Source organism: Prunus persica, chromosome G4 (genome assembly GCF_000346465.2).
Source record: "Prunus persica cultivar Lovell chromosome G4, Prunus_persica_NCBIv2, whole genome shotgun sequence".
Lineage (NCBI taxonomy): Eukaryota > Viridiplantae > Streptophyta > Magnoliopsida > Rosales > Rosaceae > Prunus > Prunus persica.
In genome coordinates this window covers 2,097,390-2,122,984 of record NC_034012.1, presented here as the reverse complement: position 1 = coordinate 2,122,984, position 25,595 = coordinate 2,097,390, and the positions used below count along the sequence as shown (strand labels likewise).

The window sequence follows — 25,595 nt, the reverse complement described above, 5'->3', positions numbered from 1 at the left end:
TTCTTTGTTTCCCCCATTTTCTGGGGTGAAATTTCTCTACTTCTTTCTTCAATTAAGCTAGTTGGCATTGTCCCTAGCCTTTACTTCCCTTCACCCCAATTTCAAAGTCATTCTCGCTATCGATTCAAATGAATGGTGTCTCTAATTGCTAGGCAATGTTACTTCTGATTTCCCTTTAGAGGAGCTTCTGTGCTTCTCCATTTCATGTTAGTACCAGGGCTGGGCAACCAAATGAACTCACGCAGTTGGCCGGAAACCATCCGCTGGCCGAACCTGCTCGCAGAATGGAGGTCTTTGATTCCCAATTTTTTGAACCCCAAGAATGATGACCAGTCCGGTTCGGCCAGTTCGACCCGTTCATCGTTTAACTTGCCCAGCTCTAGTTAGTAACATAACATTACCATGAAAATCAATAGGCATATCTTTTTTTTTTTTTTTTGGTCTGAATCAATGGGCATATCTAAGTCACATTATAAACACAACATCTTACGTGCGAGTGTTCTTATGGATCCAAGAACCACATTTGGGTAACCCATTTAGGTAGGCCCACGCGCCCATCTAGGCCGTCAGTCCACGTGGATGTGTGAGTAGCGTGAGGAACAGTCAAAATAGTAAGAATCAATCAAATAAAGCGACCGACAAAACTGATTGGATGACTCAGATCACAGTCGGCCCCTCTCTGTCTCTCACCTTATTATCCTCCTGCTTGTCTGCTGGCTGGCAGCTGCTGATACACCGGACAGAGTAGACTGACTGACTGGTTGTTGTGGATAAGGAAGGGGTTAACACGATTTTGACTGTTTCCAAATACCCCCCTAAATCAACTAAATTTTCATATTTATCCAAATGACCAAACGACGTAAACACCATCAGTCATCTTGCCACCGTTTTTCCAACGGATGTTGTTTTTAATTTTGTTTTAGTTGTTGATTTATTATCCAAAAATTTACTAAATTCTATCCATAACAATATTTATACCCAAAAATTACGCCTTTCTTTTGGGTTTGGGTTTGGCAAAGGCAAAAGATCCCTATTTTAATGGACTACGGATAAAATCTGCCAACTACAATTTCGTGTCTCTTTTTTTACCAAAATCCTTTTTTTATTTCATCCCGAGAGAGAGAGAGAGAGAGAGAGAGAGAGTTTTGGATAATATTGCCACGCACACCTTCCTACTTTCTCTCTCCCTCAAAATATTTAGAATATTTGTATATATAGCTCAAGCAGGACGCATTCTTCTCCATCACTACATCTTTCTCTCTCTCTCTCTCTCTCTCTCTCTCTCTCTCTCCGTCTGCGTATATCTCTTTGCAGTTTCTCTTGCATTTCAAGTTTGTTTTGTGTTTGTGAAATTTTCAAGATGCTTGCAATATTCAACAAGGAAGTGGTGCAGCCACCACAGGAGCTCAACAGCCCTGCCCCATCCAATTCTGCCAAGAGGCCTCAAGAGATTGTCAAAGATTTCATGTCTTGCCATGATCCCAACAATGCTTTCTCTGTCTGCTTCGGAAACACAGCAATGCTCGCCTATGTTCCTCCAAACAACCCCTACCCGATTCAACAGAGGTATATATATCATTTGGCCATCTCAAATATTTTTTACTAATGGGAAACTAGTCTGATGTACGGTGAGGGGATCGAACCGTGTGCAATTGCCATTGCCAACTGGCCTAACCTAATTAATTACTTGCAGGCTGTTTTGTTCTTTGGATAATATATACTGCATTTTCTTGGGGAGCCTGAACAATCTTTGCAGCCTGAACAAGCAGTACGGGCTATCCAAATGCACCAATGAGGCCATGTTTGTGATGCAGGCCTATCGGACCCTCCGTGACCGGGGCCCATACCCGGCGGATCAGGTGCTCAAGGATCTTGATGGAAGCTTTGGATTTGTCATCTACGATAGCACGGCTGGAACCGTATTTGCTGCATTGGTAAGTAGGCTTTTGAATGTGGAAAATAGAGTAGAGGGTGTCTTTATCAATTCATCATTTTTTTCTGGGTGGGGGTGTGGTGGGTGCGGATAGTGGATGTGATTGTGGGGTTTGTTTGTGCAGGGTGCCAATGAAGAGGTTAGCCTATTTTGGGGCATTGCAGCAGATGGCTCTGTTGTAGTTTCTGACAACTTGGGGGTCATAAAAGGAAGCTGTGCTAAATCCTTTGCTCCATTTCCAGCTGGTATGTCTAACACTGAAATGTTGGTTTTTTTTTTTCTTCCTGTGGAGGGTGGGTTATTTTAGTCTTTTAGAGGAAGCAGATCAATCAATTTTTATTGTTTTGGTTGTAGGATGCATGTTCCACAGTGAGCAAGGGTTGATGAGCTTTGAGCATCCAACCAGGAAGATGAAGGCAATGCCTAGGATTGACAGTGAGGGGGTCATGTGTGGGGCCAATTTCAAGGTTGATGTCCAATCAAGGGTCCCCAACATGCCACGTGTCGGCAGTGAAGCCAACTGGGCAACATGGGGTCCAAGCTCACCAGCCTAAAAATCAAGACCCAGAAAACTCGTCCCCAAAATCAGTTGGAACTTGTGTTGATTTGGTTTAATTTGAAATTCACGTACATATTCCCCTGTTTTTCTTTCTTTCTTTATTTCGTTCTTCTTGTGCAACGACCTCAATCTGTTACATGAATGAAGGTCTCTAGGAGTGTCTCTCCAAATTTGCTTCGTGTTATCTTTTATTTTACCAGGAGTATTACTTTAAAGAAAAGGCAAAATACTATTTGTGTTATCCATGTGTTAGCACCAGCCCACTTAATTAATACGGTCTAATCCAATGTAACAGTTTAGATAATGCAGCCCAATTGAGTCCAGAAGAACATGATTATAGCATATTTCTTTACTTGGAAAGAGGAAGTAAGAAATCGGTAGACGTACAAGTTTGAGAAGTAATGAATTGGAATCGAATCAACTATTCTATTCTTCCAGTTGATCCAATTCATAGTTTTGAACTTTTGAGAGTATTAAATTACGGATTTTAAGATAGATTCACATATGTTTTGATTCTTAATGTGTTATTAAACATGAAGTCATAAATCATTTCTTCTTGTACTCATTTGCAAATACAAAATAAGAAATAGGTAATAAGACATGGGAAATAGCAAAGCGTGGTTCATAGCGCAACAAGTGTGCCGACCCAAACAAAAAAAAGTTGAAAAAAAAGAGAAAAAAAACACGTCTTCTTAAAAAGGGGGCGAAGTTCATGGGATGCAACACTAGTTTCCAAACAATTGTATCAGAAATATGTAATTGCATAAGAGAATTCTTTTATAGACTACTTTCATTCCTTACAAATCACAACCAAATTTGAAAGCACGTTTATGGTCATTCTAATCTTACAACTTTACAATTGCTCCTCAATGCAATCAAACCGTCAAATACTTGGATAACATCACTGAAGCTTAGCCATCAGAAGCCAAAAGAGGGTAAACATCACCAATCATCGAACTTGAATCAGCGGCTTGCCTTTCGGATCTGCTTGACACGATTGAAACCCATTGATGAGGCAGGCCATGGCCTCTGCGCACTGTATTGATATCGCCCATGAACGAGGGGAAGCAAAACCGGTCAAAACTAGCAAATGATTAGTCCAGATCCACGAAAATCTGCACCAAGTCCAGAAGGCTGGTCAGAACAGAACAATAACCAAAAGCATTTGGTGTTATAGTTTAGATGCCAAATGCAGTACATCAAAAATCAGGCAGCGCTACGTGTCTGGATGAAACAGTGACAAAAAATGTACCAGCAGATAGATATCTAACAACTTTTTTCTTAGATAAAAAAAGAACCTAACCTCCAAATCTGGCAAGGGTTCGTATGTTTGTTTCTCTCTTGTGTTGAAAATGGTAATTCCTGTGATCCTCTGAACTCCAAGTTGAGTAGCAATAAGGTTCTGCATTAGCAAAGAGCCAAGGAATTACTCACAAAAATGGAAATACCAGAGGCAAATTCTTTTAAATTAATAATCTCAATGTTATATTATTGAAAGATGAAAGGTTAAATCTTATGTGATGGAACATCTAATCAGGTGGTAGATGAGCAAATAATCTTACAACTAGTGGTTAGGGAAAATTTAATGTGTATTACATCTTATTATTTTCTCTTTCTTCTCTCTGGAATATCAGTTTTCAAAAACTGCAGATAGAAAATATAGAAATAAAGTGTGACTTTAGGCAAAAGGTCAAAATTCATGCTGAGAATGGGGATGACCAGTTTAGGTTGCTGAGCTTAGAAAACTAATCTCAGTACAACAATACATGTACTGACATCTCTATATTGAAATTATCATTATCAATCATCATCTCCATGGTGATGATCACTTCAACAACAATATTTAAACTGAATCCATAATGTGCTGGTGTAATTATTCTCCGTACCAGATGGAAATCTGTGGAATCAAACGCCTCAACCCTCGGCAAAACCTGTGCATGGATTTTAAATTAACAAATCAATTAGATAAGCAATTGAGCAATAGAGAAATGAAAGAAAATCACCCAAATAAGCCCAATAAGAAATGCTTTACTTGACTTGAGATTAGACTTTTACATTAGGAGCATCTATGACTAATGATGCTATCTAAGATGCAAATAGTATATTGAAGCAGACCGTGACACAACATAAAATGTTATCAATTATGGCATATTCGGCAATTTGAATAACTTAAGCATTACCACTGTTTGAAGACCATTAATCACAACCTTCTTCTCCTCACGTGAATCGTCTTGAGATAACCACACTTCGAAGGGGCCGAGTTCCTTATCTGTCTCATTTGCTAACTTCAAGTGTAGCTGCATGAAGTTTTTACTTCATCAGTTCCAAATCATTATATTAAATTAGTCTGTGACTAATTCTATGAACTGAAGACTGACAAGCAAAGGAGATAAAGAGCAAAGTATAAAGTCCAGTAGCCACTAAACCTCTACGGGTAAATTTAAAATATAGACAATCAAGATGTAGTAATAAGAGACATATAAAACATTCCGAAGAACCAAATTACCGAAAAGGGTCTTTCCAACTTGATGGCAGATGGTACCTCCACAACATGCAACTCAATATCCTTCCGTATTATGGGCTGCAAAAGAGTATGCCAAGAAGATAAGTAATCCACTTGAAGCTCAAAACATATGTAAACTTCTTTCTGTAGAATTTGTCATATGAGTTTGAACATAAAAATTAACTTCGTTCTGTGGAAGTTAACATATACGTACTGATAATCACATAAACTAAAATTGGGCACACAATTTGGGCATGCAACAAGTGCAAGCATGGCCAATGACAGTTCCAGTGAATACAAAAGAAAATTCGGAAATCATATGCCCATTCCATTAGTAGCCATTGCTACAGACAAGGAGCCAAACACTTACATATATAATTTTTATATATATGTTAGACTACAACATGAACTTGTGAATAGACAATATTCAAAAGAAATAGCAGAAGAAAATAAAACTCCACGCAGATCTAAAATCAAATAAAATGTAGTGGATCAATGTTAAAAATTGAACACTCACAGTGCCCATAATTTGCTGTGTTTGTAGGCGACCAGGTTCACCCAGATTAGTGCGCCATGTTATCTGAAGTTTACCAAGTATATTGCTTCCCTCAACTTTCGTTTGGGCAGAACCATGTGATTTTAACTGATAAAGATAGTTATGAATTCCTCCACCAGATTTGATGAGAATTGGTGGCTTAAATGTCTCTCTGCCATCAAAAGTTCAAAGGAGTGAAAACATCAGTTTTAGATTTTCAAAAATCGAAAAGAAAGAACCAAATTCCAAAATAACTAGTATCATAACCGTGTTTGAGAATTCTTGTCGGAATGGTGTTCGTCAGCTTTTAGAATTTTTGCACTCCAATGCTGAGCGGGCTCAAACTCAACTTGGTCCATAAAAAGATTTGACTTTGTATGATTTTCAATGCAAGCTTCTAAGAATGTGATTTCCTAGGGAGGATAAGTTGAAACAGGTAAATGCTTATATCAAAGTTCATATATTTTACACAAATGAGAGGCATTCAAACGGTTATCAACAAAATCAGAGTTGTTACTTAGGCTGCGAAAAAAGCAGAATTTCTATACAAACAAAACTAAGTAATAGATGAGGAATGCTGTTCCGTGAAACACCTGTTTTGACATCCACATAACTCACACACAACACAATGTGTAAGCTTGGATTCAGTGGCAAAGTTTACAAACTTACAAACAACAGATTAAGTGAACTTCAACGTACCTTAACAACACGGACCTGCAAAATCAAAATCAAGATTTTAAGTTCACTAGTATTAATGAAATGGTTATTTCACAAACGTGATTCGAATTGCACATGCAATTTTCCAGGAGCGTGCATGGACAATACCTTAGTCCTGACTGAGAGCGGATTGGCGACGATGAATTTGAAGAACTGTGGTAGATATTTACGCTCACCATCGCCGTCATAGTACAATGCAGTGCAGACCAACCTAAGAAATTGTAAAGCCCGAACATGTAAACACAAAAAAAAAAGTGTAAAACATGAATTGTGAGAACAGAGGAGGAGAGTTACGTGTGAGCTCCGAGTTCCTTGACATCATGTTCAACAATGAAGTCATAACGGCCACCTGCGCGTATGGATTCAACCGGCGATTTCGACGTGTCCAACAGCAAAAGCCTCTGCCTTTCTGTTTGCATTTCTGCCTGCAATTTACAAAATTAATAAAAGATTTTTAAAAAATGGAACTAAATTAAAATAGACCAAATAATTATGGATAATTCAGTCTCCAAGAGTTTGAGATTAAAACCTTACCTTGATTATAATGTCCCTGACTTCGAAATTGGAGCTGTTATTGATACTAATGTAGCTACAAAATGTCTCCCCTAGATAAATTGCTCTGCCAAAGTTAAAAATCAAAACTTTATTAACAGATGAAGAAGAGTAAATATGTGTGTGAGAGAGAGAGAGAGACCCGAAGGCTTGAGGGAGGACGAGGAGGCCAGAGAGGCCGATAGAGTCGGAGGGGTGGTGAAGGAGGAATCTGGAGCGGTAGCTGAGATCGGAGGAGTCGGAGGAGGACACTTGGGAGTGGTGGAGGAGGCGAGGAAGTTGGGCGGAGGCAATTGGGTCGTCGAAGATGTCCTCGCCGACGACGAGATCGGACGGGTCGAGGAGAAGGGGAATGGGGTCAACCTGGAATGAGGGCTTGCACAGCCTCATCACCCTGAACGCCAGCGAGTGGGGTCCACCTTGACCGCTGCTCATCGCTTCCTTCTCCTCTTCGAATCGGATCGGGTTTTGCCAAATTTTCAGACCCAACTTCTTTTCAGAGCACGTATTTGACAGTGCCGGCGAACACTGTAATATCATTCACATAAATAAATAGAGATAGTATGAATCTTTTTTGTAAAACAAAAAATGAGAGAATACTCTCACACACACTATACGTAGGCTATGACTTCAACTTAAAAACTTTCTTATCGAGATCCTTTGTGATAGTATAATTCTTTTTAAAATACCAAGTATATATATTATTTCAAGCTTAATTTCAATTTAGTCCCAAAACTCTTAACCAATGGAAAGTTTTTTTATTAAAAATAAAATAAAATAATAATAATAAATGATTATTTTTATTACTTTTGATATCTTTAATAATGGATTAATAAATTGCACACAAGTGAATGTAAATATTGTTTAAAGATGGATAAGCACATTACGCAACAAGTATCATGTCCCAAAGAAAGCAACTCTTGGCTAGAGATGTGAGGTAATTTGTAAGATTTGTGGATGTCGCTTTATAGGCTCATGTTGTGCTGATTGTGGCTTAAGTAAAGGATGTGCCATTCTTAAGGATTGTTCAATCTGTGGGAAGCAAAGTGAACACTAGCCTTTTACGTGCCCAAAACGCAAGTGGAAACATATTCCTTCTGCTTTTACTTGCAACAATTATACTTGTTGTTTTACTTTCAACATTTGTCCTTTGAAATAATAGAGAATGGAGAGTTAATGGTACTGTAGAGGTAAAGCAAAAGGTTGATGAAGATTACATGTTAATGACAATTTAACAAATAATGAGAAATTTTTATTTTTATTTTAAATGTTTTTAAATAATTATAGACTTGTAGTCTTTATAGACATTAGAGTAACTCATTTCAGGAAAGAAAATGTCCTGACGTGTCTAATTGAACTCCTTTTACATGTGGCCCTGTATCTGTATGGTTGGAGAGATGAGACTGCATACAATATGAGAGCGCTTTTATGTCATTTGCCATACATGTCATGCTTAAATGCTTTTGTTTAGACATGCATATTGCATCTTATATCATATTGATATCCACATGGTGTATTATTTTTATCTCAAATGAATTGCAATTTGCAGTACATGGTCTATTATATATTCATATGCTTGAAGGTGTGAGAATCCATCTATTTAGAAAATGTCTCAAGTAAAAGGTTGTTCTTCTCTTATGGGGTTAGTGTACTGTATTTTAATTGAAGGACTTGTTAAACAACTAGGCTAGGCATGAATGATCATTGGTATGTGCACTATCATATGGCTTGAATTTAAATAACGAAGGTAAAATGCAAAAGTTTAAGAAAAGTTTTAATAATGAGAATGAGTTAAATGTCGAAGAAGATCATATGAAGAATAAGGAGTTAAAATAACATACATTCAAAGATATTAATAAATGTATTAGACAAGTCAAATAGAAAAGGGAAGACTTGGCCTTTTAGACTTGTGTCAAATTTTTGAATCAGCTTTTGAAAATGATTTCTCCAGTCAAGTTATTTTGGTGTGTGCATGATGGATAACCAATATATAATAATATAGTTATTTATTGATTATTCCTTTTAACTCTCTCTCTCTCTCTCTCTCTCTCTCTATATATATATATGTATGTATGTTTGGGGATGCCATTATACTAAAACTTTTGAGAACTACTGGTTTGTACATACGAACTGTTGGCAGGTTTCTGGGGAGGTCTTGTTCCTGAAAACGTGTTCAACGCGTCTGCTCCTGAGGATCTGTTAAAGGCCGGTGTTCTTGGTTTGAAGGTAAACTATTCAAGAAGTGAAAGTGGCACACGTTTTAATAGAATAGTACAAATGCCATGAAGATGAATTTCTGTTTAGAAATTTTGCAGGATGAATAGGACATTATATAATCCTCATCTGACAAATTTTTCCTTGTCTGTTTTCGTAGTCTTTAATGTGTCCATCAGGGATCAATGACTTTCCTATGACAAATTCCAGTCATATTAAGGTTTGTTTCATGAGATTCAGACTGTCATAGAAATATCTGATTTAGCTTGCAAAATAAATTAAGAATGGAATCAATGACTTAATTGTATTGCTGCTTATCCAACTCTATCTGTACTAATTTAATCAGCATAATCAATTATCCATTCGTGATGGCTGAAGACTTGCATGATCATTTGGCTTCCTGAGATACAATGTTGTTTGCATAACTCTGATGTCTTTTCAAACATCTGTATATTGTTTTCAATTATCTGTTCCTTAGGAGGGATTGTCTGTACTGGCAAAATACAAAAGGCCTTTACTTGTACATGCAGAGAAACAACTAGATCTCGAAAGCGACTTGGGAGTTGAAGGTGGTACGTTCTTATTCGACGTATCTCAAGACCTGGCCACCTTCATGGTAACATATTATTGACTTTTGAATGCATGTGACTTGCTATAAGGAAATATCCCTGAACGTATTCTTACATGAAAACTGAAAAACAAAAATCACCAAAGAATATTCCTGCTCTAATTGAGAAAACAAAAATCTCAAACCAAATGGGAAAATCAAAACTAGAAATTAATGCCCTGCTTATTAAACATGCGTGCTTGACAAAGAAAGGAAAATAATAATAATAAAGATGCGGGGTCTATTAGTTTTTAATGATACTGAAATGGAAAAAAATAATACTGATTAATATGGTCGGTTATTCAATCAAGCCAAACCTTCTTTCTTTCTCTCACAGTTCACCCTTCTTTCTTTCTCTCACAATTCACCCTAAACCCAGACCGCCCGTCGTTTTTTCTCTCACAATTCACCCTAAACCCAAACTCGTTTTTTCTCTCTCACAACCTCAAACCCAAGCACCGAGCTCTACACAACACAGCCATGGACAACGTCTCATCTTTGGACTGCTTGAAATTAGATTCCCAGTCGGAGGTGCTTGATAAGGACGGCGGCAGAAAGGACCTTTTCTCGCCAATGATGATTCCCTCAATTGCGATACACCAATAATCAGTATGTACATATGCTTTTTCCTTGCCTCCACTACGTAATATTGCTATTATATCCTCCCTTATGTCCTAGTGCTCCTGTATGCTATTGATTATTGTTTTCAGGGTTTGTGAGGAGGACTATATGAAATTTGATTGTTTGGAAAGAAAGAAAAAAGTGTTGTTTTTATTTTCTTTTTTTTTTTGCTGTAATTAGAGTATATATATTATGCCAACATTTTGAATCAGTTTTCAAAGATGATTTTTCCATCCAAGTTATTTTGGTGTGTGCCTGATGGATATCTGATATGTAATAATATAGTTATTTGTTATTGAAATCATAGATGTCATTCCTTCTAACTTCTTTGACATCATCACCCATTCTTTTCTTCTTCTTTTTAATAAGGCCCTTGCCTCCAGTCAGTCATATTGTTCTATTTGATTTGGAAATACTTTTAGGGTAAAATTATTTGAGTTCATTGCTCCATTTGGTTAATTGAGTGTATTTCTCCCCAAAAAATAAATAAATAAATATTTTTGTATTGGGCGTTTCTCTTTTATTTTATGGGAGCTAATTGAAGTTGTTGGACTGTTGTTTTTATTTTATTTTTGTTGGTGAAATTCGAGAATGTATATTATGTCAAAATTTTGAATCAGTTTTTGAAAATGATTTCTCCAGTTAAGTTATTTTGGTGTGCGCATGATGGATAGACGATATATAATAATATAGTTATTTGCTGATCATTCCTTCTAACTTCTTTGACATCATCACCACATTTCCTTTTTTTTTTTTTTTTTTGGTATTAATAATGTAATTGCATGCAAACGGTATCAAGGTTAAAGAACCAAAGATGACAGAACTAATTGATGAAGATGAAGAACTAATGGATGAAGATGAAGATGAAGATGAAGATGAAGAACTAATGGATGAAGAACAAATAACTGAAATTAAGACTTTCCTTATTCTACACCGGGGCCTTCCTAGTCCTACTGGTATCTTTCGATATTTTTTGTGTGTGAATATAAGCAATAGTCTAAACTACAAGATAGAATAAGAAAAATAGATAGCCTCCTCTTTCCTAATCCTATTGGTATGCTCTTGATTTTAGAGACAAGAAAGGAAAAAAATGCATGCAGCTTCTCTATTTTATGACATAATATCTTGTATATATGTTAAAAAGATGATTTCTCCACCCAAGTTGTTTTCGTGTTTGCATGATGTATAACCACTGTTTAATAATATTGTTATTTGTTGATGGGTTCATAGATGTTATTTCTTCTAAGTTCTTTGACATCACCCTTTTTTTTCTTTTTTTCTTTTTGTATTTAACAATGTAATTGCATGGAAACAGAGAGAAAAGCTGAAGAATCAAAGGCTGAAGAATTTGAGGGTGAAGAATTAGAGGGTGAAGAACTAACACCTGAAGAAATTGGTATGCTTTTGAATTCTTTTTTAAATACAAGCGATAGTCCAAACTACAAATAGAGTTAGGTTTCTCACACACAGCACTACCAAGGTGTCATGTGAGTTTGAATCTAAGACCATAGGTTTGCTTGTCAAAGTCCTTTTACATTAGGCTAGACCTCTTTGACATATTAATCTTAGAGACAAAACAAAGGAAAAAAAAAAGATTAGATAGCCTCCTCCCTCCTAATCTTATTGGTAAGCTTTTGATTTTAGGGACCAAAAAAAAAAAAAAAAGCGCCTGCAACTAATCTATTTACATATATTCATTGACATAATATCTATGTATTTGTCGTTATTCTATGTAATGTGCTAACAATACTTATTTCTGAGTTTTATCATCTTGTGTCATTCATTGTCTTTTTAAAACTAGTAATAATAAATTATTATTTTTATTACTTTTGTTGTATTTAACAATAGATCAACAAATTGCACACAGGTGAATGTATGTATTGTTTAAAGGTGGATGAGCACATTACGCAACTATACCAACATCATGTCCCAAAAAACACAACTCTTGGCGAGGGTTGTGAGCTAATTTGTAAGATTTGCGGATGCCGCTTTATAGGCTCATGTTGTGCTGATTGTGGCCTAAGTGAAGGATGCGCCATCTCAAGCATTGTTTAATATGTGGGAAGCGAGGTGACCATTGGCTATCTACGTGCCCGAAACGCGAGGGAAAATATATTCCTTCTGCTTTTACTTGCAACGATTATAATGGTTATTTTACTTTTAACACTCGTGCTTTGAAATAATAGAGAATGGAGAGTTAATGGTACTCCAGAGTTAAAGGAAAAGGTTGATGAAGATTAAATGTTAATGACAATTTAAATGAGAAATTTTTATTTTTATTTTAAATGTTTTTAAATAATTGTAGACTTGTAGTCTTCGTAGAAATCAGAGTAAAATGTCTTGACATGTCTAATTCAACTCCTACATGTGGCCCTGTATCTCTATGGTTGGAGATGAGACTGCATATATACAATAAAAGAAAAAGAGAAAGTAGTGCTCTTTTATGTCGTTTGCCATAAATGTCATGGTTTTGTTTAGCCATGCATTGCTTCCTATCATATAGATCTCAACATGGTGTATTGTTTTTATCGCAAATGATTTACAATCATGGTCTATTATATTCGTTTGCTTGAAGATGTGAGAATCCATCTATTTAGAAAATGTCTCAAGTAAAAGGTGGTTTTTATCTCAACTTGTTCCTCTTATGCGGTTAGTATACTGTATTTTATTTGGAAAACTTGCAACAACTAGGCATGATTGACCAATATTGGTATGTGCACCATCATATGGTTTGAATTTAAATAACGAATGTAAAATGCAAAAGTTTAAGGAAAGTTTTTTAATAATGAGAATGAGTTAAATGTCGAAGAGGCTGGGCTACCCATATCATATGAAGTATAAGGAATTAAAATAACATACATTCAAAGATATTAATAATTGTATTAGACAAGTCAAATAAAATCGTACACATAGAAAAGGGAAGATTTGCCCTAAAATATAAACCATAACTTTCTTTTTTGGAATTGACCCCAAATCCTTCTCTCTTTTTTCATTTTATGAAATGCAGCAATTTGGGAGGTGGGATACTTTTCCTGGGATTCGAAGTGGTGACCAAGGGGAGGAGGGGGAGGGACCTCAACACTGAGGTAAACCCCTCGGTCACCCCTAATCCTTTTAGGATCCTTCTTTTTAAGAAAATTTGGAAAGTAACCCTATTTAAGGAGGAGATCATTAACTTCAGCACTCGATTACAGTGCTACAAACCGCATTTTCCTTCATTGACATCTGTAATTGTGGAAATTCTTTGCGGGTGAGATCAATATTTTTTTCTAACCCAAAACAAAACATGCTTTTCCTTTATTTTCAACCAAAAACCAGGTCCTGCATTATGATGGAATGCTCAAAATATGATGTTTACCAATCAAAATGTCTTGCGTTGTTAGACAGTTAATCTTGGTAGCATGTAACATTTGACATCATATTTATACACAATGAAAAAGAAAATCGACCAGAAAAATAGAAAAATAAGAAATTAACACGAAGTCACAAATGGGGAAGAAAATTTATATGGCATGTAAACATCAGACGTATAGTCATTCACGAAACAAGCAGAATCCAAAACAAAACCAAAAAACCACCATAATCCCATCATCTATCAGAATCAGATGGCCTCCTCTCATCTGGAACCCCTTGAGTTTCCCCATATGTCCAAAGGGCTATAATATAATATATTGATTTGCTTCAAGAATGCTGCTTACATTATAATTAACAGGAACCTACCTACCAAGCACCCTCCTGCCTTCCTCACAATCACAACCTTATCCCAAATAATGTTAAAGCCCGCTAGACTACAAAACTGGCCAGCCTAATGAATCAAGAGGGCAAGTCCATCAAGAACCAAACTCATGAGAGAAATGTTTCCCGAGGCTACGATGATCTCAACTGTGTTCCCCGCTGCAGCTATTACGCTTTACATGCGTGTGTACTAATAAATCAAATGTGATGTTCTCACTACAAGTGAAATGGATAAATCAAGGTCGGGGCTAGAGGATTTACAACCTGCAACACGAAAACCTGAAAAGAATAAAGAAAAATCAATCTAATGCGTCACAAAATAGTTGAGTTTTATTTAATGGTCACCTATTGATTGGTATTACAATGTTCCTAATTTGTTAACAGAATGGGGAAGGTGAAATCATGATCATTAACCAGAAGAAAAACAATTGCGCAACATAACTCATTGAACTTTCTAGTCATCATAATGTTATAAATGTGTCCATGTCAAAAGGCTAGCTTGTTATGGGTAACAAGTTTGATGTGGAGCCACAGAATACCCTATACCCTGGGTCAACTGCTCAAGCCAACATGAATTCTCAACAAAATAGTCTTATTCTATACTGAAAGTAACCTAATCGGTCCGCCTTTAAATCCTCCCCCCATCCCCAAAAGAAAAAGGAAAAAAATAAACCCTAAGGAGATGCAGATACGGAGAGTTCTATACCATACTTGTAAATAAGCAAGACTAAAAACATAGCTGGTGTTATCAGATCATGATGAGTTTGATTACTGACCAGGATCATCTTCTAAAATGATCACCTTCACGAATGCTTCTGTATGTCCAATCTGCATCATATGACTCAGTTATCAACAAGTGGCGCATCATTCAGTTGTCAATGATCAGCAACGGTCTGTCCACCTTGGAGCTCGTTCCATGTAAAAATAGAAAAGGAACACACCTATAAGTTTAGTCATCTATTCAACTCGAACCCATGTTCCACCACACATAGGACAGCAGTAAGCCCAACGGCTGATCCACCAAGTCTCCCGCCCAGTTTGATTAGGTCGACTAGTAGCACCAGGAGAAGCAAAGGCTGAAGTCTGCCGCAAACATCTTATGCACTGCATGCAAATAAAAGTAGAAAATAAGATCCAAAGGACCAAAAACTAAAAGATGGAGAGACAAAAATACATGGACTTTTGATATCAAACCTTGTACCAAACCCCTTCAAGACCAGTCTTCCATACGGCAGTGACAACATCTCTCCGTGATCCCATTATACCAAGATATGCCCCCAGACCCACAGAAGTGTTCAAGCCAAAGGCTGCATCTCTTTCAGACATCCTGCGCTTCCTAGGCCACAGACCATGGGCTCCATAATAAACCTCACAACTTTCCAATGAGTTGGAACCAAGTGGGTCAGCAGAATTACATAGCTTGGGAGTATCATCTTGAGGACCCATATCATCTGGATCTGACCAAGGCCCACCATACATATTCCGCCTGTGCCACTCTTCAGCTGGAGGGTGAAGTTCTAACTCTCTGAGTAACAGACCAGCAGCATCTGCACCTCTAGGCCGGGGCATATTCTGTTTTACCATCAGAAAGAGAAAAAGATTGTGATTGACACTTACAAAAAATAAAAACTATACATTACTGTATGAACGTCAGGGAATTTTAAGCAACCAGTTAGCAAGAAAGTTGATCCTCATTTATTTTACTCCCAGGTCATTGTAATATCACAGGCCTACATTATCGATGACAAGTGAAAGCAGAACCCATGCAACTCCACCATAGTCAGTGGTGTTTTAGGAAACCATACCTGCATATGAGGGCCAAGTGATGCTTCGACAACCTCTGGAAGTACAGTATAATTGCCATCAATGTAATGCAGCCGCACCTGAATGTTACTGCTTCCCACCTGAGAAACTGGCAATGGATGTGCCAGGGTTGCTGTTCGCCGGCAAAGATCCATAAGGATGAGGAAAAGGACTTTAACCTACGGGACAGCAACAGGGTGCATTATGTCATTCTAGGATTTCTTTTATGGACGGAATTATCCAATCAATTGAAAATGCCGTTACACTTAAATTTCAGAATATGAGACACGAAGGTTGGAAACCCCATTCGCAGTTCACAAATCAAATAATAGATATAAGCCAGATATAAACAATTGAAGCCACATGTCATGTTTAGGGCAGAGATCAGTTTCTACCTCCTCAAAAGTGTATCCCTGACCAGCATTTCCAGCACCCAATCTCGACCTTCCAGCAGGTCCTTCTTCAGCTCCTTTTGCTCCAGGTATGATCTGACCAGCCCGAGCTACCTGACCCTCATCCTGTCTAACCATGGTTGACGATGACTTTACAGTAACAGAGCTGACCTCCTCCACCTTCCCAGGAGCAGCAGGCTGTGGCTTTTGCATATTTGCATCAGTATTTCTCTGTGCACCCCCAACAAAACGAGGTAGCTGGGTTCGCCGAAAGAAAAAACAGAAAAGCAAAAGCTGGCATAACCTATGAAGAAAGTGGCAATCCCCAATGAGCCTAACAGCAGGTGTTCCAGGAAATGTTCCTGTGTTGATACTTATTGGCATGAAGGAAGATGGTCCGCTGATGGGGTTTGGAGTTGAATTGGGCACTCCATCAGAGGTACTACTAATCTTTGCAATAGCACCTTGCACCCAAGCTTGCATCTGGGTGTTTCCTGTGGAAGTTGTAGTTCCAGTTTGCCCTCCTGCAAAAATATAGCATTACATTATCAAAGAAATGCTGGACTGCAAGCAATGTGATATACGGAGACAAAATAAGAGAAGAAAACAATCAGCAACCGTCTCATGACATGAGTACGAAAAATCATGCCACACAAACCCTTAGATGCATCATAAGATATTCTAACATCTAAATGGTTTGGGATTTAGGACCAACCCCATCTGGTCAATCCTGATGTAGGGCATAATAACTTGATTTTTATTCTTTTTAACCTTTTTGCATGTGAACCCAACAATAGAAATAATCAATTACATTTTTTCATAATGAGAAGACTAAGAGATACTGACCCTGACTTGTGGCTGGAGAAGCAGAACTTTGGGTAGGACTAGCCACCATATTGCGATTGCTGCCAGTTCCTGCAGAACCAGCATGGTTCGCCAATGTGCGACAAAAGCTTGCATAGCGCCGCAAGCGAGTAATGAAATGAGAAGCTAAATCAAGAACTGCATCAACGTAAGCCTGTATTACAGTGGAAAAATTAGGAAATAACAAAGGTGCAAATTTGAAGAAAACCCGCCTCTCCATATCAGTACTGGGGCTTTACACGCCCAACAAGCTCAGCTTGAGCAGTTCTACTATTCATTTCATGGAAATGAGGGCCAAAAATTAATTCACAACTATGCATCTATATGACTGGATTCCACACTATACTATGTCACATTTAGCAATTAAAAAAAAGAATGAAAGAAAAATATCATGCAACACAACCACCGATTAGTTATCAAAATTTAGACAGTGTTGCATGTATTCAGTGTATAACCTTTAACAGGAGAAAATGAAAGTACAAAATTAAAAAGTTCAACAATCAACAGCAAACCTGAATATTTGGAACTAGTGCTGGTTCAACAGCCATTGCTTCAGGATCTATGCCCGATAATGTTTCACCAGATGCCTGCCACGGCTCTGCTACCAAAGCAGATGGATTAATCAATGCCGACTCTATTCCTTTCCCCAGCATGTCAAGCAACAGCCTGGCTTGCATGTCTAGAACCATTGCCCTAACTTCTTGTGCATTTGTACCTTCCAGTAGCCTGCATTTTATCCTGTCTAGGCTCTGCATCATTATGGAGAGAATTTTGTTAGTCAAAACAACAAAAGAAATGAACAAAGATATGAAACTGAAACTGGCATGGTAATGGTGCATGACATACCAATCCCCGTCCCGAACCCAAAAAAGTGGATAAAAAAGGATTACACACAGTCACTTATTGTCATGAGCAGATAAGCATGTGAAAAAGTAAAATCCATAAGAATTTTGAATAACCCATGTTACGGCCAGAAAAACTTACAGGACCATACTGTTGCCTGTGCTGAGTAGAAGGAAGAGAATGAAAATCTGCATCAAGTACTGCAATGACACTATTCAGATAAACTGCAACAGAAACAAATACCAAGGTCAGAAAAGCATATACAAAGGAGTCATTTATTTTTCTTCCTAAATTTCATGTATTACATGCCACCATTACCAATGCCATCCTCGGCAGCACTCTGTGTACATCCAACAGCATCCCACCAATCAACCCCAACCAAAAGACTCCACCAAAACCTGCAACGAAAATCATCAGTCTTATTGAAGGAAAGAGAAAAAAAATTGATCCCTCTATCTGATGTAACTTAAACATCCATTAAGATCTAATTTTGGGGACTCAAGGTTCGTCTGGGTGGAATATACAAACGTTAACCGCTTTTAAGTACCTTTCCGCAATTGCACGTTCCCAGGTTGATGAGTTTGCCTTCACTTGACTGCTAGAAACAACAGGAGGAAGGACACGTATTATTTTCAAAACGGTACGGTCCTTACCACTATCATGCCAAACAGAAGCTGAGCAGCAGCTTGTTGATGAGAAGGCAGGAGTAGCTATTGCAGATCCAACATTAATCTGGTAGTTATCAACAGGCGCAAAGTTTGGACCAGAAAAGATGTGAACCCCACCCCGGAGAAAAGCAACAGCAATCTCACCACCATGAGCAGAATAGACTATTCGAGCAAGTGTTCTAACATCACTTGGCAGGTCAAAAGGATCAAAACTAACTCGTTTTGACTTCTCAAGGCTAGAATCAGTTGACTTCCTTGCATCAGAGGTTGCTCCTGATGCAGCTGCTTGGTGACTTTTAAAATCATTAGTTGGTTGTATGCTTGTGTCCACTTTGGACATCCAAACTGTTTGCATGGGTGCCTGCCCACCAAAACTGGAAGTAGGGTTTCCAAATATTTGATGAAGAACAACAGGCTGAAGGGATGATTTCCATCGTTGCACTCTCCATCCTGTAATTGAAGGACCCTCATCTGGATCATAAGGAGACATGTATTGTCCTGCAAAGGTGAAAATCATATGATGAATTTTATGCTTCTAATATAGTTCCCGTGTATCTATAAGAAAATATTATTCCTTATGCAAAAAAATAAAATAAAATAAAAATAACTAACAAACAAACATTATAGATCATCATCACTTAATTTCCTAAACCCCATTATCTGTAGATCAGAAAAGGTCATTTTCAAGTTAAATGATAGACAAATAACACTAAACGAAGATAAAAGACCAAGAAAACTAGTGTTGGGTTACCTGAGGTGTCACATTGAATAAAATTTAAAATCTCACATAAGAATCAAAGGTAAGGTAAAGAATAAGGAAAGAAATAATAAACATAAGGCTGCAAAGATGTCTAACAAAAAACTTAAGGACAAAAAGTTTGGGAAGAATGTACCTCTGGATTAGGAAAAACTAAGAAAAGGTGAACAAACAAATGCAACTGACAGCTTGCAATTGAATTTAGTTAAAAGGTTTTCCAGAAAAAACAAAATTATTACCCTCAACAATGACAACAGCTATGACAGAACCACCACAAGTTGGATCAAAGGCAACAGCAGTAACTCCAGATCCCCACGTAGTGGTCGTTGCAGATTGAGCTGCAGCCTCAGGACTCACATATGCTGAAAAATTTGAAACTGGAGAGCAATGAAGTGGTACAGTATCACTGAAATCTGGATCTGTCTGCTTTCGCCCTTGTTTTGCTTCTGATATTAAATAATCTTGCCAGCTAAACAAATATGCAGCCAAAGGGGAAAAACCTGCCCAATTGGGTGGATTTAGTGAAGGTGGGACCCCATTGCTTGTGCTAATCTTCGGAGTTATCTGAAATCCATTTCCAAGTCCAGGAGTGACCTCCCAAACAACAACAGTAGATGGGTTTACAATTGGAACACCTGCCACATGCATGGCACCGCTGTCTGTTATGATAGCATCAGCAGCCATGATCCCACTAGGCCCAGCACCCAAGAGTCCCTTGCTCGTTTGAAACCACTTTGGTGCAGCACTATTCTGATTAGGAGGCCACTGGGACCAGTGAAGCTGAACAGAGCCTGAAGAGAAAACAGAACAAACGCAAAGAAAATTGGGCCACCTAGCTGAAACAAAAAAACAAAATATTGCATCAGAAACACCCAAACTTACACAGTACAATGAAAATTTTAATTTTCGTATTTTTAACAAAAATGGAATTAAGAGAGGTTGCAATGGAAGGAAGAAAAAAAACCTGAATTTTGAGACTGCTGTGAAAGAAATTTTTCTTCAAAAGTTGACTTTGCATTTGAGGCAGCACTTGATTTTGAGGAAAGCCACCTATACTGGTTCATCAGGATCAGGGGGAAAAACAACATTAGAACATCGACATCATCTGAGAGGATGACACCAGTAGACATGAAATGGGAAGTTGATATAATCATTAAGAACACCAAAATATTGCATTTAAATCCATATGAGTGGCCAAAATACACTCAGATAAACATAATGAGATGCATTTAAATCCAGATGAGTAGAAGCCAACAAAATTGCTTACTGGAGACACCCCTGACAGCCACTTTGTGACAACTGCAATATCCTGTTGCCATTCATGCTCTCGTTGCCACCGGCTAGCATCACGTACTAGATTAGCTGGCCCCTATACAGACAGATCAAAATAAACATTTCAATAATAGCTAATCAAAAAGAAATGTTGAGGGAAAAGGCAATGTTGAGGGAAAAGGCAAAAGCCACATCAAAAAGTTGTAAGGGGAAAAATTCATGTATCCAAGATTTTGGAGAAATCAGTGCGGCAAGTCTAGCTTACTTGAGAAGGCTGAGTCCAGATTGTTATTCTCCCGTGGAAATTAGCAATTAGTAAGGCACGAGGGCAAGAAGTAGGCGACCACTCAATAAACTGAACAGAATCACGAGGAGAATCTGCAAAATATATTCAATGTAACAATAACAATTCATGAAGTTAGAACCAATGTTTTTTTTGGGGGAAAGAAAAAAATGGCATCACCAAAAACTAGTGAATTACTCTAACTATATATATATATATATATATATATATATATCTAACTTCTTGAACTAACCTATTGAATAAAAAACACATGCTAATCATTCCAAATTACCCTAAACCCTTCCAAATTAGCGCATGGCCCTAGCTTTAATTCCTTTACAGAATAGCCATAGGAAATGGGAAAGGGTTGGACACTTAAAGAACTAGAAGATTGCTGGTGAACTATGGGATGCTCAAAAAAACAGTTATTAATGACCCTAAAAGCATCAAATCATTTTTCTTGCATAGCTATCTCTGCATTACGGAAACCGTATAATGACTATTGACACTCAATCATGTTCAACCATGCAACTTCACTCTAGCTTCAAAAACATATATCTATAAAATCATATGGCTTTGCCTCCCAAAGTACTTAAAAGAGGATTATTAAACCTCCATAGTTATCAAGCAATTCTGTGAAAGAGTTGCTGTGCAGCAAAGTTAAGCAAAGTTAGGCAAAGAAACTAAAGCCTCTTATAAAGCAGAGTAAATCAGTAAAATACCTGCATTGACATTGAACACTGCACACTCAGTTGGTCGCTCTGGGATCACAATATGTATGGGAATCCAAAAAGGTGGATTTGCATTAGAACTACAGCAAAACCAATAAAAAGAAGAAAAGTCATAACCATACATGAATACAATCTAAATACTAGGAAAGAATTTTTATTTTTATTTTTAAACTTAGGCCAAAACTTAACCAAGCTTTAATGCCCATCAACCAGGCTGGCTAGATTTTGCACTCTAGTGATTCCTTAATGCTCCATTTGGATCTCAGAGGAAGGAAAGTAAGATGCTCTGGTATTCTTAAAAGTAGCTCCAATTCTTAAACATTCTAGAGAGAACCATTCTTAACTTTTCATAGTGCTTTCTGAATCCAACTAAATAAATCCCACATTTCATGAGACAATCGCTCATGGTCTAAGAAATTGAGCCAATAAACAAACAATGATAACCTTGGAATTCTAGCACATGTTTCTGATGCACAAGCTATAGCATTCAGCTTCCCACACCAAGCAACAGCACTGCAAAACAAATAAAAAGAGTACCCATTATGCCAAATCCTGTGTATGCAACTGAAAACATATAATTTAAACAAAAATATGTATATTTATTATACAACCCCCAAATATCATTCACCTCAAGAGAAGCATATCAGATGGTTAAGAATTCTTAAAATCTGCACCCAGAAAATCTAGTGTTGTTATACAATTGTTTATATGTAATTTTTTCATCAAATCCATATTGAGCACAGATACTAATATGACCATTATAACGAGAAAATCTCCACGAATATCTATGTACGTAAGATGAACAGGGCTATTTGCCGTATCATGATGTTTGGGATTCAGGAAGTCAATAAATTCAAGTTAGCTTTGCACTTATGCTTCTTATTTCCAAGATTTCTGGTTATCTTTACCAAAAGGCAGATGATAACCTGTAACGTCTCTGATACTAAGGCAAGTTATTATTACTAAAACCAAAAACGGAATGAAGAGATGAAAAAAAAAAAGAAAAAAAAGAAGGGAATTTTGATCCATTGTTGTCGAAGTGGCCATTATCCTTGCTAAATTTACTGAATCAAACAAAATTTGTTGTGATAGTGTCTGGTAAGGTGGGAAGCAAAGATAAAGGGTTAAACTTGAAATGTTGTGAGAGATTTTGGGTTTTTATTAATCTAGTTATAGGTATTGCCATATGAACCTTCGCCCATTAATTACTTTCCATGATGTTGAAAACCAGTTATTGCCTTCCTTATTAACTGAAAAGCTCAAGATGTATTTTCTAAATGTGAATAAAGGGGGAATATGAAAGTTTGAATTTTTCAGTAAATTTAGAATTTTTCACCATGAACAAACAACTAGCGAGCTCAAACCGATACAAGTGAACTTCCCACCTTACTATACACTGTATAACCAAAAAAATTGTTTCATTTCAGTAAATTTAGAATTTTTCTCCATGAATAAACAACTAGCGAGCTCAAACCAATACAAGTCTTTTCATTTCATTCATGAATCGTCATAATAACGCTTGAAAACCAATATCAAGTACAATTCAATCAAATGCCCCAAAAGAGAAGAACACAATTCAACGAAGAAAACTCAAAATTCAACAGATTGGAGCTCGAATTCCGTTCAACATTACCTAAAATTGCGACAAAGCTCGGGGACGCTCATCTTGTGCTGCAAATTGGACCTGGGTTGCTTGAGCCGAATACAGAAGACGGCGGCGGGACTGACGGAGTCTTCCTCCATGGGATCGCCGGACTTGTCCACAGGCTCCTCTTCTTCTTCTTCTTCTTCTTCTTCGTCTTCTTCAATACTCTCAATACTCCCAATTTCGGGCTTATCGCTTTCAAGAGACAGAGCCACAGGCTCGTCGTCAGATTCCTTAAGACTCATTAGCCCAAAACCCTAAAAAAATTATATATACAAATCACAAAGCAGACAGAGAGAGAGAAGAATGTGAGTGGTGGAAAGTCGCGATTGAAGGCGACAGATATCACTGTGTGAAGAGAGAGAGAGAGAGAGAGAGAGAGGGTAGTGGGGTTAGTGTGTGTATATGTTTGAATATGTTGAGTGAGAGAGTGACTGGATTTGGGTTTGGCTTTTGTTTCCCTTTTTTTTGCCCTTTTCGGCTTTTGAAAGGCAGTTTGAGCTCAATTTTAGGGTTTTGAGTGGTAGACAAGACATGTGATTCCAAAACCCAATTTGCAGGTGTTGCTGTTGGGTTTGGATTTCTGGTGTTTTTGTGTTGGCTGGGCCCCAGCAAGGTTGGAATTTGGCCTAGAGGTCTGGAATTCTTTTCGCACTGGGTTTTTGGTGATTGGCCAAACCAAATCTATTGGCAAATTTGTAAGAAATTGAATGCCAGAAAAATGTATAAAAGCGAATGGTTTACTTTTCTTTTCCCTTGCCTTTGAATATAATATATATAATTTGACTTCAGACACACCTAAGTAATAGTGATTAGAGAGTAAGTAAAAAGGGTTACTTTTAATAAATAAGCTCCCTTCTTGTGATTTAGGAAGCTATACTTTTAATGCAGACATGGTGACATGAACAAATTGGTTTTATTTAAATGGTGCAAATCATTGGCCAGAATTGAAACCATTAAGACTTTTAGCATGTGTTGGCCAATTATAAGACGATGGACTTTATCAAATCAAAAGCAACTTTTGAAAACAATGCAGACACAGGTAATGGGAAGCATGATATTCTCAGCTTTGAAAACCATAAAATCCGTGATTGGAGATGCAACGTCTCTCATATCTACAGGGAGCAAAATAGAGCGGTTAACCACCTTGCTAATTTGGGGTATGAATTACTCTTGGAGCTTCATCACTATAGCCCTGTTTGATTCATGGAAAAAAAGACTTGGTGATAGAAAATAAATTGCTTTCTCATGTTTGGTAAGTCTAGGTATGGAAAATCGTTGTCTGGCCATAGGAAAGTAGGGGGAAAAAGTGAAGTCATCCTCCCAACTTGGGTTTTGTTTTCCCTCCTCATGGAAATTTTGAGAAAATTGGCCACTATTAAATAAACATTTTTCATGACCATTTTGTTCCCATTAACAATTTAGAATTACAATATATCATTAAATGCTTTTTTTTTAAGGACATTTCCTATTGAAATGGGCGATATCATATTAAACTTACGCACACAATGTGTATAATTGAAAATTTATACCAATTTTGTTTTCCATTCTTACTCAAAACAAACATGGGAAAGGAAATAAAGTTATATCTCCGGATTATTTTCCTAACATTACCAAACGTGATAAAAGAATCTTCCATTTCCCATCACTTGGAGAATGGTATGGGAAATAATTTCCCCTCAAATTCGTTCCGTGAACCGAACGGGAAGTCTGCTCCTGTCTCTCTCTCAAGCTTGTTGCTGGATGATGATCTAGGAAGAGCCCATAGTTGGGTTGTGCCTTGTTAGGTTTCTTTTTTGGGGCTTCGGCCTACCTTATAACAAAAAAATTAAAACCATAAAATCCTAAACTGAAAAAACTTCACATATGAATTCCCGACCAAAAAAAAAGCCCAAATTTTAAATAAAATAACCCATTATAAGGAGAAAACAAATATACTAGCATTCTTGTATTGAAGACATGTTAGGACAAATAGTATTATTTAGATGAATATGTTATGTTGTAATTCAATAACTAAGATTATACGTTTAAATGAAAATGGTCATTACGCAACAAAACATGTTAAATTGTATGACAAATTACATTACAAGTTTTTGTGGTAGAAAAATGGCCAAATGTATCTTCAATTATATTCCAAGCTGACTGTTGAAAAAATGGAGTCGCTGCTGACAAATCATAGCGTAGGCATTTGTTGACAATTGCTGATGAAACAGCCACCGCCCAATCCAGCTTGTTTAAGATTACTAAAATTGTTCCCCTTATTTTTACAAACTTGTCCTACACGAAGAAGAGATTACTGGTTGAGAGACTTTGACTTCGAAATCGAAAAATCCATTCAAATGTATTTGATTTCTAAAGACA

The 25,595-nt window shown here is 37.3% G+C and overlaps 3 protein-coding genes across 7 annotated transcripts; 1 reads left to right on the top strand and 2 right to left on the bottom strand.

Moving 5' to 3' along the window:
- Positions 1,242 to 2,733, top strand: LOC18778639 (stem-specific protein TSJT1). The gene is made up of 4 exons (XM_007211830.2): positions 1,242 to 1,566; positions 1,694 to 1,934; positions 2,058 to 2,178; positions 2,288 to 2,733. Exons 1-4 carry the CDS (start codon positions 1,361 to 1,363, stop codon positions 2,485 to 2,487), a joined length of 768 nt encoding a protein of 255 aa, XP_007211892.1. The 5' UTR covers positions 1,242 to 1,360; the 3' UTR covers positions 2,488 to 2,733.
- LOC18781280 (trafficking protein particle complex subunit 13) lies at positions 3,182 to 7,386 on the bottom strand. The gene is made up of 12 exons (XM_020561788.1): positions 6,942 to 7,386; positions 6,782 to 6,866; positions 6,542 to 6,672; positions 6,356 to 6,458; positions 6,230 to 6,244; positions 5,798 to 5,943; positions 5,513 to 5,702; positions 4,999 to 5,073; positions 4,673 to 4,789; positions 4,379 to 4,423; positions 3,796 to 3,894; positions 3,182 to 3,607 (listed from the first exon to the last, which is right to left on the bottom strand). Exons 1-12 carry the CDS (start codon positions 7,337 to 7,339, stop codon positions 3,587 to 3,589), a joined length of 1,425 nt encoding a protein of 474 aa, XP_020417377.1. The 5' UTR covers positions 7,340 to 7,386; the 3' UTR covers positions 3,182 to 3,586.
- LOC18778260 (mediator of RNA polymerase II transcription subunit 16) lies at positions 13,707 to 23,878 on the bottom strand. 5 transcript variants are annotated; one of them, XM_020561727.1, is made up of 18 exons: positions 23,223 to 23,878; positions 22,034 to 22,102; positions 21,581 to 21,669; positions 20,841 to 20,953; positions 20,571 to 20,672; positions 20,268 to 20,358; positions 19,543 to 20,139; positions 18,426 to 19,044; positions 18,197 to 18,276; positions 18,020 to 18,102; positions 17,548 to 17,784; positions 17,018 to 17,189; positions 16,175 to 16,695; positions 15,782 to 15,958; positions 15,171 to 15,548; positions 14,918 to 15,080; positions 14,753 to 14,804; positions 13,707 to 14,255 (listed from the first exon to the last, which is right to left on the bottom strand). In XM_020561727.1, exons 1-16 carry the CDS (start codon positions 23,477 to 23,479, stop codon positions 14,934 to 14,936), a joined length of 3,732 nt encoding a protein of 1,243 aa, XP_020417316.1. In that variant the 5' UTR covers positions 23,480 to 23,878; the 3' UTR covers positions 13,707 to 14,255; positions 14,753 to 14,804; positions 14,918 to 14,933. The 5 variants fall into 5 exon arrangements, with proteins under 5 accessions (XP_020417316.1, XP_020417318.1, XP_020417315.1 ...); XM_020561729.1 differs by having other exon boundaries at positions 13,707 to 14,240; XM_020561726.1 differs by having other exon boundaries at positions 14,753 to 15,080.

Excerpts from the sequence above, each read along its gene's own strand:
- LOC18778639 (XM_007211830.2), top strand. The coding sequence starts at position 1,361 with ATGCTTGCAATATTCAACAAGGAAGTGGTGCAGCCACCACAGGAGCTC. Across the intron at positions 1,935-2,057 it reads GAACCGTATTTGCTGCATTG|GGTGCCAATGAAGAGGTTAG; the intron begins GTAAGTAGGCTT and ends TTGTTTGTGCAG. Across the intron at positions 2,179-2,287 it reads CTTTGCTCCATTTCCAGCTG|GATGCATGTTCCACAGTGAG; the intron begins GTATGTCTAACA and ends TTTTGGTTGTAG.
- LOC18781280 (XM_020561788.1), bottom strand. The coding sequence starts at position 7,339 with ATGATATTACAGTGTTCGCCGGCACTGTCAAATACGTGCTCTGAAAAG. Across the intron at positions 6,459-6,541 it reads AAGGAACTCGGAGCTCACAC|GTTGGTCTGCACTGCATTGT; the intron begins GTAACTCTCCTC and ends ACAATTTCTTAG. Across the intron at positions 5,074-5,512 it reads CACAGCAAATTATGGGCACT|CCCATAATACGGAAGGATAT; the intron begins GTGAGTGTTCAA and ends ACTCTTTTGCAG.
- LOC18778260 (XM_020561726.1), bottom strand. The coding sequence starts at position 23,479 with ATGAGTCTTAAGGAATCTGACGACGAGCCTGTGGCTCTGTCTCTTGAA. Across the intron at positions 20,140-20,267 it reads ACAGCAGTCTCAAAATTCAG|CTAGGTGGCCCAATTTTCTT; the intron begins GTTTTTTTTCTT and ends TTTTTGTTTCAG. Across the intron at positions 16,696-17,017 it reads TTCTCCAGCCACAAGTCAGG|GAGGGCAAACTGGAACTACA; the intron begins GTCAGTATCTCT and ends ATATTTTTGCAG.